Here is a 12,288-nt window from a genome sequence, read left to right on the forward strand (position 1 = left end):
TGTCCTCCCTCTCGGGCTTCGCCCCGCCTCCTGCAGGTCACTCTCGCGTCAGCACGGATGCCAAATAGAATACCTAATGTGGGTTTTGGAGTTTGGTGGTTCAACATACTACGTCCGGCCCCAATCCCAGTCTAGCAAACTCCTATTCCATTTGGATCAGGCGCCTTTACAAAGTAAGCCCCGCCCCCCACCTCCAGTCCTGCGTGGAGACTTAACCACACCCTCTTTAGGCCTACCATCCAGCCCTTACATTCGAGGCCACGCCTTTGTCTCAAAGCCTCCCACTTTCTTTGCTCCTTTCCCTACCCAGTAGCAGCTCACCGAAGCTCCCTTCCGTCTTCAGTAAGACCAAGGCTTCCTCGCTCCCCAAGTCCCCACCATTTCATTGAGAGACTTAGGGCTTGTGGTTGCGGGTGTTTTACTACACTGAGCTCCAATACGATTCTTCCACTTTTATGGCTATCACACTAGGTATCTCCAGGGCCCCATCACACAACAAATTCAACCAAGTTCAAGGCCTGAGCGAGGTCCAGCCTCGGTCTGAGGTATATTGTCAGCTTTGGCTTCTGGAATCCCAGTTCCTCTCTCGAGCCTGAAAAAAAGCCGCCTCAGTTGTCCAGGCTCATGAGTAGGGCAGTGCCCCTTTTGATCCAGTGATCAGATGTCATCGTCCCACAACGGAGGTCGATGCCAATGACAAAGGAGGCTCTGTCTGAGCTGCCTGCCCGGTTGGGATAGTAATAGCAGGGACAGGAGTACATGCCTGAAGGAAAAGAAGAGGAGTCAGACCCCTGGAGCCTCTGGGAGAGCAAAGCAGGAGCAAGTATGGGGGAGGGCTGAGGTAGGCAGGTCTGAGGGAGCTGCCTCACCCTTGGCGCTCTTCTTTCGGCTCTCTGTAGGCCGGAAATGGATCGTGGGCATGAGACAGACAAGCTGCATGGGCTCTGCCTCCACCAAGCAGGAGTTCTTCCGGTCCCAGCCAGCACCCTCCAGGTACAGGCCTCGAACCCAGACACCATCCTGGTGAGACACGGGGACAGGTTAAGGGGAAGTCTAGATAGACCTTTGATTGCCAGCACCCCTGACCTGCTACCTCTCTCCTCCCTTCTCAAGCAATCGTTTCCCACCTTTGTTCCCAGTACCCTCCTCCACCAGACCCACATTTGCTTAGAGTCCCAAGCACAGCTGGCTCCCACCTTGGGTGGATACACTAGGTTGCTGTCATCCACAGTAGAAACAATAAACTCCCAAGAGAGGCTGTCCACTGAAATCTGGGGATCGAAGGTGAGAGTAAGGGAGGACCCCTGAAGAGGAGAGCAAAATACATGTCCCCAGCATCCAATCCCCATTACATTTTCCACATGGCTCACATTGTTTTGGCGAGCTGAAGACTGTAGTACAGCGGTGAGAAAGCCGGTGGGAAAGGTGAAGCCAGACAGCCAGAAGATCACAGGAGGCCGAGCACGGCTAGCCCACAGTTCAAATTGTTCCACACGCATAGCCAAGTCTCTGGTCCATGCAGCCAGTGGCTTTTGTGAGGGATATGCCTAGAGAAAGAAGCAGTGTGTGTTCATTCATTCATTTATTGATGCCTTCAAGTTTTTATTTTTAGAACTCAGAGCAGATGTGAGAAGACTGTGTGGTATCAGTCCCTGCTCCCCAATTTCTGTTGGGCAAAGCACTCCAAAAGCCAACTCCCAGGAAAGAAGCATAGAAGGACAACTATTTTTTGACAATAGTAATAGTAACCAGTTACCATTAATGAAGCACCTACTAAGCATTATGCACAGTACTGGGAATCCTTGAAACATCTCTGAACATGTTAGTAACTTGCCCTGAGTCAGCCTCTAAGTTAATAACTTGTGCAAAGTTGGTCAGCGAATGGCAGAGCCAGATTTCAACCTTGAACCTGTCTGGCTCCAAAGCCCAGGCTTACTACATTTTGTTATATACCTACCTAGAACAAGGAGATTGGGGGCATAAGGGTGAGAGGAGAGCTCATTGTTGGATAGGATATACAGTAGTGTAATCTTGCCTTTCCCCAGAGTGGAGGGACATGGGCATCAAAGATGCAATTGAAAATCTCTTCCAGGTTTGTAGACATGACGATGAGGCCCTGGATGCCTTTTTCCAGATCTGTCAGTGAGAACCTGAGCAGGACAGGGTACAGCGTTAGAGATGAGATGGCTTGTAAAAGCCATCCTAGGCAGGGAGTGAAGGCCTTTCCTCTTGTCCCCTCCCCATGTGCCACAGAATCCCTTTCCATCTTACAGAATGGTCTCCATAAGCTTGTTGTATCTCTGGATCTCCTGCAGAAGGACCACATTGAGTGGGGAGGGGTCCAGAGCCAGCAGTTTTCGGGTCCCCTCATAGTCAATCATTTCAGGGATCTTCTGTTTCACATCAGTGGCCAACTCAAGGACCTGACAAGGCAGGAGCTCTGAGTACAGCCTTTTCTTCCTCGTGGCTTTCCCTCCCCTGGATGCCTGTCTGTTCTTACCTTCTCTTCTCGGCTCTGGCCTCCAGCCCTGGTGGGTGTAATCTGGGGTTGCAGAGAAAGCAGAGTCTCAAAGAGTGTTCGTGCCTCAGTAATCTGGGAGGCCACATCTGCATTGGGGTGCTGGCCAAAGGCCTCAGGGGGGTCCATGCTGGGCAACATGCTGATGTACTCCTTGTAAGAGGCCAGGCTTCCATCCTTAGGGATGTAATAGGTCTCCAATATTGATAACCTGGGGAGCCACAAAATACTTATTACCATATTGTGGGAACTCTGGGGCTTCAATGCCAGGCTAAGACCTCGGTCCTGATGTACATCCCATTTATCCAACTCTCTGCTCTTGTTCCCCCTCCCAATCCCACACACTCTGCCTTCTTCCAATCTCGTTCTCGCCTCAAACACTTCCTTTACCCCCAGTCTTGCCACCTGGTCTCTTTGTATCCTCTAGCCCCCCTGTTCAGTGCCACCTCCCTCTCACCGGTAGAAGGGAGTTGATAGAGACTGGTCACAGAAATAGTCATTGATGTAGGTGGTGAGCAGGCGCCGGTCCCAGTCATCCGTAACATGACCACCATAGTTGACACCGGCAATGAGGTACTTGAGCGCATCCCAGGGTGTCTCCTCATACTCATCCAGATAGAGACTCAGCAAGTTCTCTGACACCTGTACATGGTCCCAGCCCATGCCCCAACCCCATAGTTATGGCAGGAAGTCTTCCAATGGGGCCTTAACATGGGCTTTCTGTAAGTGGATATTCCCACAGGGGATCCATGGGGTGGAAAATATAAGGAGAGAGGGCTGAGATTAGAGACCCCTGGTTAGCACAAACCTCAAAGTCGGAATCATTGAAGCCATAGACAATGTTCCAGCCAAGCTGCAGGAACTTTCTGCGTTCAAGTAACACGGAGTGGAAGAAGCAGAGTGCAAACAGCAGCTTCTTATACTTGGCGGGTTTGGAACAGCGCGAAAACTGTGGTTCCATCATCAGTTGGTAAAGACGTGTCATGTTGGCCTTTAGGCCCTGGGGATAATGACGTATAGTGGTGAGATGACATGCATCTTGCTTAGTCCTGCCACTAGCACCACCATGTACGGTTGTGGAGATTGCTTACTGCACTGGCTGATGGGGTGAGTGGAGGGTGAAATCTAGTCTTTGACCTGCATGCCAATATGTGAACTCATTCACAGGGCTAAGTGCCTTTCTCGAATTCACACATAGGCACTATGTGGGCTAGTGGCAGCCCTACTCCTGTCCTCCCACTTTCGATCCTCTCACCCACAATGTTCCCAATGGTGGGTAGGTCAACTCAATTTGAGAGTACCAAAAAATAGGAACAAAGATATATGTGCAATTATGAATGGACAAAATGTATACTAGTATCTGCAGAGGTTCAATGTAGATTAAAAGAGCCATAGAATATCATCAAGGAGGAGCATTCTTATGTGATTGGATTTATCAGGCTTCATGAACAAGTTGGGATCTGGGCTAAGTCTTACAAGTGGGACAGATATGACTAGGCTGAGGGGAGCGCCTTGGTTACTAGGAGATGGAAAGAACTGAAGGAGTCAAGACACAAAGGGGAGAAGAATAGTGAGAAGATGAGTCTAACTGAAGTCAAGTGCAAATGCTCAGGTGGGGTAAGAGGGCCATTAACAAATGTAGATGCAATAAGAATGGCAGTTCGAGCCATTTGGACTCGATTCACCAGGAATCAGGGAGCCATTTTCTGTCAAGTAGAAGAGTGATATGTTGAAACAGTGTTTTAAGAAGGCTCATCTATGATGGACAGAATGTAGTAGTGAGAAAAACTGAAGATATTGGATAAAGAAGTAACAAAAAGAAAGTATGATTTTTAAAATGTCATTTATAACATCATCAAAATATGTAAAGTAGGAATAAATCTAATAAAATGTATGCATCTTATGGAGAAAATTATAAAAGTTTATTGAAATAAAGAAAAAACGGAGAGACCATCTTCATGGCTTAGAAGGCTCAATATCCTAAAGATGTTGGTTTCCTCCACATTGATCAATAAGATTTTGTGTATGTGTGGAATCTGATGAGCTAATTCCAAAATTTATGTTAGAGAATAGTCTGAAGAAGAATAAGGTAAGGAAATTTGCCCTACCAGCTATGAAGAATTATTATAAAGCTATACAGTAATTAAGACAGTGTATAGTGACCTCAATATAAACAAGTTGATCAATGAAGAGAATAAAGGGTACTGGGAGAATTGGTTATCCATGTGGGAAAAAAATTAGACCTCTACCTCATTCCACATTCACAAAAAAATCTGAAGTGACTAAAAACCTTTATGTGAAAGTCAGGTTATAAAATTGTTTTGAAGACAAGTAAGTATAAGAGAGTCCATTTACAAACTTGAAGCAAGCAAAGATTTCTTGAACAAGGCAGGAGCGCAAACTATAAAAAAGAAGATAGCTAAATTCGACCTCATAAAAATTAAGAATTTTTATTTGCTAAAAAGTACCAAAGAAAAATGACAACCAACAAAATGCATAACTGACAAAAGATTAAGATCTGAAATATAACAACTACACAGCATGAAGAACAGCATGAATGAATGTCAACTCATAATGCTGAAAGAAAAAAGCAAGTTGCAGAGGAATGTATACAGCATGGTTCCATTCGCTATATAAAGCTTTGTATTCAAATTGTAAGAAAAGAAAGTGACAAGCACAACATTTAGAACAGTGGCTTCTTCTGAGTGGGGAGGGAAGGTGATGAGATTGGGGAGAAGTGCACCAAGACTTCAAAGAACACGGTAATCTTTCTTACATAGGATGATGGGCACACAGGCATTTACTGAATCTTGATTCTTTATATCATATATATTTCATAAATATTATTTTGCATCTACTAAATATGTAATTTAAAAAAAAATAAAAGACTAGATGGTAGGTAGCGATCCAAGAATATACTCCAGGATTATACCCCAAACTGCCAACTGGGGGCTGTGATTATGGGGACTTTCTTATTTGAAGTAAAACTCAGATGAACCACTGTCCTCTTGAATATTTGGGCTGACTTTATATATCCTGATGCAAAAACTGGCCTCTTTCACAGGACAACAAAATGGCAATACCGGATCTAGACTGGATCCTGTGCTGGGAGGAGGATTATAAAGGACATGATTGGGTCATTTAACAAAATTAGAATATATAATAGATTTATATTAAAATATTGTATCAACTTATTAAACTTGTCAACTCTGCTGCAGTTATATGAGAACATCCTTATTATTAGGGTTGAACTATTTAAATTGAAATACACTAAGTTAGCAGTACAGGACCACGATATATGCACCTTACTCTTAAATGGTTCAGTAAAGGTGTGTGCATGAGGAGAAACAAGAGAGAGATCAAATAAAATGGCAAGTGGGAAAAAATGTTAACAATAGATGAATCTGGGTAATGTATTGTGGGTGTTCTTTGTACTATTATTCTTACAACTTTTCTTTAAGTTTTAAATGATTTACAAATAAAATATTTAAAAATATTGGCCTCTTTGTCAGCTTCCAAAAGAAATTCAGTTGTACCAAGTAAACCCTGAGCATTCTACTTCTACTGAAGGTATGGAAGATTGCAGAGAGATTATGCCTAGATTATGCCTTTCACGGAAAGCACTCCTGGGCAAAGCCACCCCATTGCAGAGCCATTCTCTCTGATTCCTTTCTCCCTCCTCCTAGGTTTTCTTCAGATTCATCATTGCCTCCCACTTCATTATGCAGACTTAAATAGCACCTGCCTCCATACTTACACACCTCTACCCATCACAGGGTGCTCAGCCTAGCTACCAAGGCACACACCTCTCTTAGGAGGTATAAGAATAATAGTAATAAGAGCAGCAGCAGCAGCAGCAGCAGCAGCAGCAGCAGCAGTAGCAGTAGTAGTAGTAGTAGTAGTAATTGAATAAAAATTTTCTGTTACACCAGGGACATATTTCCGGACTGTTTGATATTTTTCCATGGGGCACAAAATACTTTTGTTGGCAGCAAAAAATAAAGGTAAATGAAAATCAACTTTAAACATTTTTTAAAAAATTAGTGGCTTTATTAACAAAAATAAGATAAGGAGATAATCTATGGTGGAAAAGCTGATGACTTGTTTTGAGAGTGGGATTTATGGTGCTGGCGTGCCAAGAAGAAATGTTTTGTAACTAGATGGAATTCAGACCTGGAACTGAGTTTGATACTGGAGCCAGAGATGGGGATTGGAATTGAAACCAGGAAAAGGACAATTTCCCTATCAAACTGTGAAAAGAAAAAATGTGGAGAAAGAAAAGTGACAAACACAATTCAAGGACTAAGTCTGGAGATCCAACAACAGGAGGAAAAAGAAACACAGAAGTAATAAATGATGTGGCAAGAGAGAGAGGGAAAACCAGGAGTGTGTACCAGGGAACACTCCTGGGAAAGGAGCAGTCAGCTGTGTCAACTACCCAAGGTGGTGGAGGAGGGTTTAGAACAAGGAAAGCTGGCCATGTGTGCCATCTTTCAAACAGTACTTATCTGTTGAGCATCTACTATGTGCAGGTCCCTGTGCTAGCATAGGATGAGCAAAATGGTGAGAGAGAAAAAAAAAAAAAACACATGTCCTTGGCCTTCATGGAGCTTACAGTCTTGAGAAGAAGACAGGTACTGATCAAAATCACACTAATATACATAAAATTACTGCAGTGGTACGGGCCAGAAAGAGCGGTAAATGTTTGATGAGAGTGTGCCACTGGGATGTTGACCTAGACATGGAGGTCAGAGGCTTCCTGAGACTAGAAGGGACAAAGGAAGGGGTGGGGAGGGAAGAAGGGAGAGCAGCATGTACAAAAGCCTTGGGGCAGGAGAATATAGGGTCTATTGAGGAAGAACAACAAAAAATTTTTAAATTAATGGTATAGGTAGAACAAAGTAAGTGAAGGGGAGATGGCAATGGACAAAGCTGGGAGGTGCCCACTGGGATACGTAGACCATGTTAAAGGTTTTGTTCTTGGCTAAAAGCAATGAAAAGCCACTAAAATCGTTTCAGCAGGGGGTAAGTGGGTGGGAGGGATGTAGAAATACGATGAGATTTTTTTAATTAAAAAAGATGGAATGTTGCCATTTGAGAGAACATGGATGATCTTCAGAGTACTAGGCTAAGTGAAATAAGTCAGATGGAAAAGGACAAGACTGAACAATTTCACTTATAAATGGGATATAAAACGAAAAAACAACAAATGCACAAACAAAAAATCGAATTCATAGATACAGACAACATGATTAAATTTTCAAGAATTAGTCTGATTGCATTTAATAGTGACCTTGTATTACTGGAGATAAAAATTTCAATAGAGTTGGCAGGAGGGAAGGAGAAAAGGGCTGTGAGTCCAGCAAGTGTGACGCTAGGGAGAGAATGTAAGGAAATGCTGGGAGGCTAGAAGGTTCTGTGTATTTACTCTTTAGTGCCTCAGTTTCCTATCTGTAAAATGGGTTAATACAGCATTTGTGTGTGTGTATTAAATGAATTAATAAATGTAAAGCACTTAGAACAATGTCTGGCACATAATGACAATCAATAAATGTTAGATGTTACTGTTATGTTCTAAGAGTTTGGCACACAGAGAGAAATGAGGTAGAATTTTTCAGAAGACACTAGAATAAAAAAAAAAAGTGCTATTTTGAACATTTTGAAGGTTAAGCCCTTTCTTTGATGCTATCAGGAGGAAAGGTAGACCAAATGGCATGGTTGAGGCTGGCTACCTATAGTCACCCATACCTTTGGTGGTTCTGTGGTCATCTTGATACTGGCCTGCAAAATTGAGATAGGGAAGTCGGGGTGGGGGCTAGAGCTGAGCCAGAGGCGAAAGGAAGGGTGAGGATCCTCCACCTGCAGCTGTTCCACCAGTTTGTCCAGATTAGGCATCCAAGACAGTGACAGGTGGCAGTTAGCCAGGAACACCCAATGTCCTGCAAGGAGATTTAATTCAGTGCGACCCTTTCCCTAAGGCCCATTTGTCCCCACACTTTCCACCTGATTATGTGCGTATGAGGGAGGAGGGGTCCAAATGTGCAGGTCTGCCACTCCTGGGGCCTTCTGGAGAAGTGAAAGCTGCACTTATGGTATTGTGATTGAAGCTGGAGGTTCTGGAGAATAGGATCAGGGCGAAGGATGGGGTTAGAAGAACAGGAATGACACTGACCCAGAATCACACCCTCTCGGAGGAGTCGAGCAGCAATGGGGGCCTGGCCCTGGCCCAGGGACAGGGCATGGAAACGTTGTGCCATGCCTGTGTGCTCTGCCAGCTGGAGCAGGGCACCAGTGGGGTCCACACCAGGGGACAGGATGAATACCAGTGGGGTTCGTGGAGTTGAATCCTCCATCACCTGTCAGAAGCACAGGGTATGGCCTCAGGGGGAAGGCCATGTAAAACAAGTGGGAGAAAAAGATTGAGTAAACAGAAGTGGGAGGCAGGAAGGACCCAGGGGTGGTGTGGGCAAGGAAACCAAGCCACTGACCGACTTCATGTTTAGTACAGGAGGCTCAACGAAGCGAGAGCCAAGATTGGAGACGATGAAAGAGGTAACACAGAATGCCACGCGGTCCTGTCGTAGGGAGCGAACAATCAGCATCCGTTGCATTTCATTGCAGGCATTCTCCCACTCACCTGGAGATAAGTCGAGTAGTTGCAGGGAGAGTCTGGAAGAGCAGGGAATCTAAACAAAGGGGCACCTTCAAGGAATGTTTTGCCAGGAGGCAGGTGCCCTGAGGGGAACTTGGAAGAAGGGATGAAGAATATAAGGGCAAGCATATGAGCTGAATGAAGGGACGGAGAAAGGTGGGAGAGATAGGCTTAGATGTCTGGGCACCTGGCAGCATAGCCTTTTCCGGAGTGGCATTGGTATACCACAGGTGCCAGTCACGAGGATATTGTTCAAAGGAGTTCATGAGTCCGTGGAAGTTGGTCAGTTTGTCTAGCTCTGTAATGTTATCCCAGTAGGCATCCGCAAGCCAACTAGTACAAGGGTTATCCATTTGACCCTCTCGATCCAGGACCTGGAGGGGAGGAGAGAGGAGAAAGGAATTGACCAGAAGCATCTCTAAAGAAGAGTCGCTTTTTTGGTGGGTGGGAGGGAATTCAAGATGAATCTTGCATGAAACAAAATGAAAAAATGAGTACAGGAATCCAAGATGGATTAGAATTCATCTTTATTGGGGAAATAAAGTCTAAGTCTCTGACACTGAGCAGAGATAGTGCAGTTCAAATTTAGGGAGCTGGCGCCCTCTGGTGGTTACCTGGTAGTAATGTCTCTTACCTTGATAAAATTGGTAGCCTCACCCTTCAGAGAAGTGCAAACTGTTAGTTCACTCACTTATTCACTCTCTTTAACAAATGTTTGTTGTTGACCAACTATAAGTTATTTTAACCACTTGGGGTACATCACTAAACAAAAAGGACAATATCTCTTCCCTTAAGGAGCTTATTTTCCAACATGGGAAGACAGATAATGAACCAAAACAGCAAATAAATAAATTTGGCAGCCTGTCCCCTGGTGTGGACCCCACTGGTGCCCTGCTCCAGCTGGCAGAGCACACAGGTATGGCACAAGTTAAAGATGGCAGTGCTATGGAAAAATAGAATAAGTTGAGGGGAATAAGGAAGATTAGAAGTGCTAAAGGGCAGCTTGAAATATTAAATAAGAAAATCAAGGAGGTCTCAATGAGATGAGATTTGAATCAAGTCTTGGAGAAGGTGAGAGAGAGGCCAAGTGTACACCTGGGGGCGGGGATAGTTTTCTTGCAGAAGGAATAGCCAGTGCAAAGGCCCTAATGTGGGACATGGCTGCGACAGCAAGGAGGCCTGCACAGCTGGAGTGGATGGAGTGAGAAGCTGGGCAGTGGCAGATGACATCAGTGGTGGGGCATCCATTTTTTTTAAAGAATCTCTCGTCTCTGTGTTGAGCGATTGGGGGTGGGGAAGCATTGGGAGGCTATTGCTAAAATCCAGATGAGAGATGAAGTAAAAGTAGCAAAAGAATGAAACTGCTGTCCAAGAGGGTGGGAGAATGACTGGTCCAGGGAAATGTGGTATTGTTGTCTGGCAGTTTCAAAGGCCCACTTGAGGTTCATGATGGTGGATTTAAAGTGAGTCCAATGAGTGTGGGTGTGTTTTTCTCCAGCTGTGTTCAGCTACATGGGCTACACAGGAATAGGAGAGCTGGATTTAACCAGAATGGTAGTTTTGCCAGGCAAATGCAACACAGGGTGGCAGGGAAGGGGCTGAAGTGCTTGCAAGGGAGGCAGTGTCATGGTGACCATGGAATTCAGGTTGGGAAAGGAATGTCTTGAGAGGCAGTGAGAGAGTGGCAAGATCATGCCAACCAGTGGGTCACAGGTAAGAGGACCCCCAAAGCCCACCTGTAATATGAGCACGAGGGCACATGGCAAGTCACCCCTACAGTTCCAGGGAGCTCGCCATACAATATGCTCCTGGAGGTTCTCCTCAGCTCACTCAATGGAGCCTTGGGCATACCCTCCAGGTCTAGAGTCCTCTTCATACTTGTCCCCATCTCCAACCTTGACCACCCCACACTCGGATGTGCCCTCTGCTCAACTCACCACACCCCCACGTAGAAAGAAGTTGTACTCATCCATGTTGAGCTTGCCAGAAGTCTCCAGGATTTTGGCACACATCTGAAAACTGAACAGTAGCTTGTGGCGCTCAAAAAGGGTACGGCAGGTGTATCTGGGAGAAGAAAATAGGAAATATGGAGGAGGCAGGACACTCAGCATGAATGCTTAGCTGAATGAAGATTATACAATCACAGAGTCCTACACAGAAGAAGGACCGTCACCAACATCTAATCCAAACCTCCTGTAAACAGCCAAGCACTCAGGGACCTAGAGAGAACAAGTGTTGGGTTCTATTTTTTAATGGAAACAAATCAGTCCTTTGTTTCCATTAAAAAATAGAACCCAACACTGATTAGATTATATGCTAGGTACTGTGCCAGGTCCTGAAGACACAAAGATGAATAGGCCAGAGTCTCTGTCTTGAAGGAAGTCAGGTGGCATGGGAAGGACAGATGAGAGAGGCCACTGATTATGCTATAATGTGACGAGTCCTATATGGGGTGATAGCACTGTTGAGGGGTTGCAGGGCAGAGATGCCCATCCTGCCTCATGAACATGGGGGAAATTTCTGAGAGGAGATGCTTTTAGGTGCAGCAGAGTTATTGAATGATGTAGAAGAGGAAGAGAGGGAAGGACTACAGGGAGAACTCAGAGCAGAAGCAAAAGCAGGGGTCTGGGGCGAGGGGAAACAGGCTAGAGGGCAGTCAGTAAGGTGGGGAGAGTTGAGACTGGGGAGGCAGGTGGCGACCAGGTCACAGAAGGCTCTATGGGCTTCCCAAGAGTTTAAGCTGGATGTCGCGTGGTCAGATTTGTGTTTCGAAGGCTCTATGGCAGCCACAGAAGGACAGATTGGAGAGGGACAAAAGTAGAGTCAGGATGACCTGTTAGGGAGATGGTTGTGCGATTCAGAAAGAAAGATCATGAAGGCTTGAAATAGAGTGTAGCTGTAGTGATGGGGAGAACCAGGAGGGAACAGCTTGCAGAAAGATTCATGAGCAAGAATCTGGTGACTGATCTGAAAGGTAGGGAAAGGGAAGTCATTCTCTGGCTTGGGTAACTGGGAAGTGGATGTTGGTGCCATTCAGGGGAGAGGGCCCTGAAGGAAGAGGGTAGATACTGAGTTCGATCTGAAACCAGCTGAACTGGAGGGGTCTGTGGGCTGTCTA

At 45.3% G+C, this 12,288-nt stretch overlaps 1 protein-coding gene across 4 annotated transcripts in view; it reads right to left on the bottom strand.

Moving 5' to 3' along the window:
- Positions 1-405: 405 nt before the first annotated feature.
- DNAH2 (dynein axonemal heavy chain 2) overlaps positions 406-12,288 on the bottom strand; it is a 92,976-nt gene continuing 81,093 nt past the window's right edge. For 3 of the 4 annotated variants that reach the window (XM_016154766.2, XM_016154765.2, XM_016154767.2), the window contains 14 exons: positions 11,108-11,234; positions 9,358-9,544; positions 9,007-9,155; positions 8,691-8,874; positions 8,267-8,457; positions 3,327-3,518; positions 2,976-3,160; positions 2,501-2,729; positions 2,272-2,423; positions 2,036-2,150; positions 1,371-1,547; positions 1,197-1,271; positions 870-1,020; positions 609-763 (listed from right to left, as the gene is read on the bottom strand). In XM_016154766.2, coding sequence (XP_016010252.2) covers positions 609-763; positions 870-1,020; positions 1,197-1,271; positions 1,371-1,547; positions 2,036-2,150; positions 2,272-2,423; positions 2,501-2,729; positions 2,976-3,160; positions 3,327-3,518; positions 8,267-8,457; positions 8,691-8,874; positions 9,007-9,155; positions 9,358-9,544; positions 11,108-11,234 — 2,269 coding nt within the window. Of the gene's footprint in view, positions 764-869; positions 1,021-1,196; positions 1,272-1,370; positions 1,548-2,035; positions 2,151-2,271; positions 2,424-2,500; positions 2,730-2,975; positions 3,161-3,326; positions 3,519-8,266; positions 8,458-8,690; positions 8,875-9,006; positions 9,156-9,357; positions 9,545-11,107; positions 11,235-12,288 lie in introns of all 4 variants that reach the window. The other variant, XM_036223240.1, reaches the window with a different exon arrangement.

Source organism: Rousettus aegyptiacus, unplaced genomic scaffold (genome assembly GCF_014176215.1).
Source record: "Rousettus aegyptiacus isolate mRouAeg1 unplaced genomic scaffold, mRouAeg1.p scaffold_m13_p_6, whole genome shotgun sequence".
NCBI classification, from domain to species: domain Eukaryota; kingdom Metazoa; phylum Chordata; class Mammalia; order Chiroptera; family Pteropodidae; genus Rousettus; species Rousettus aegyptiacus.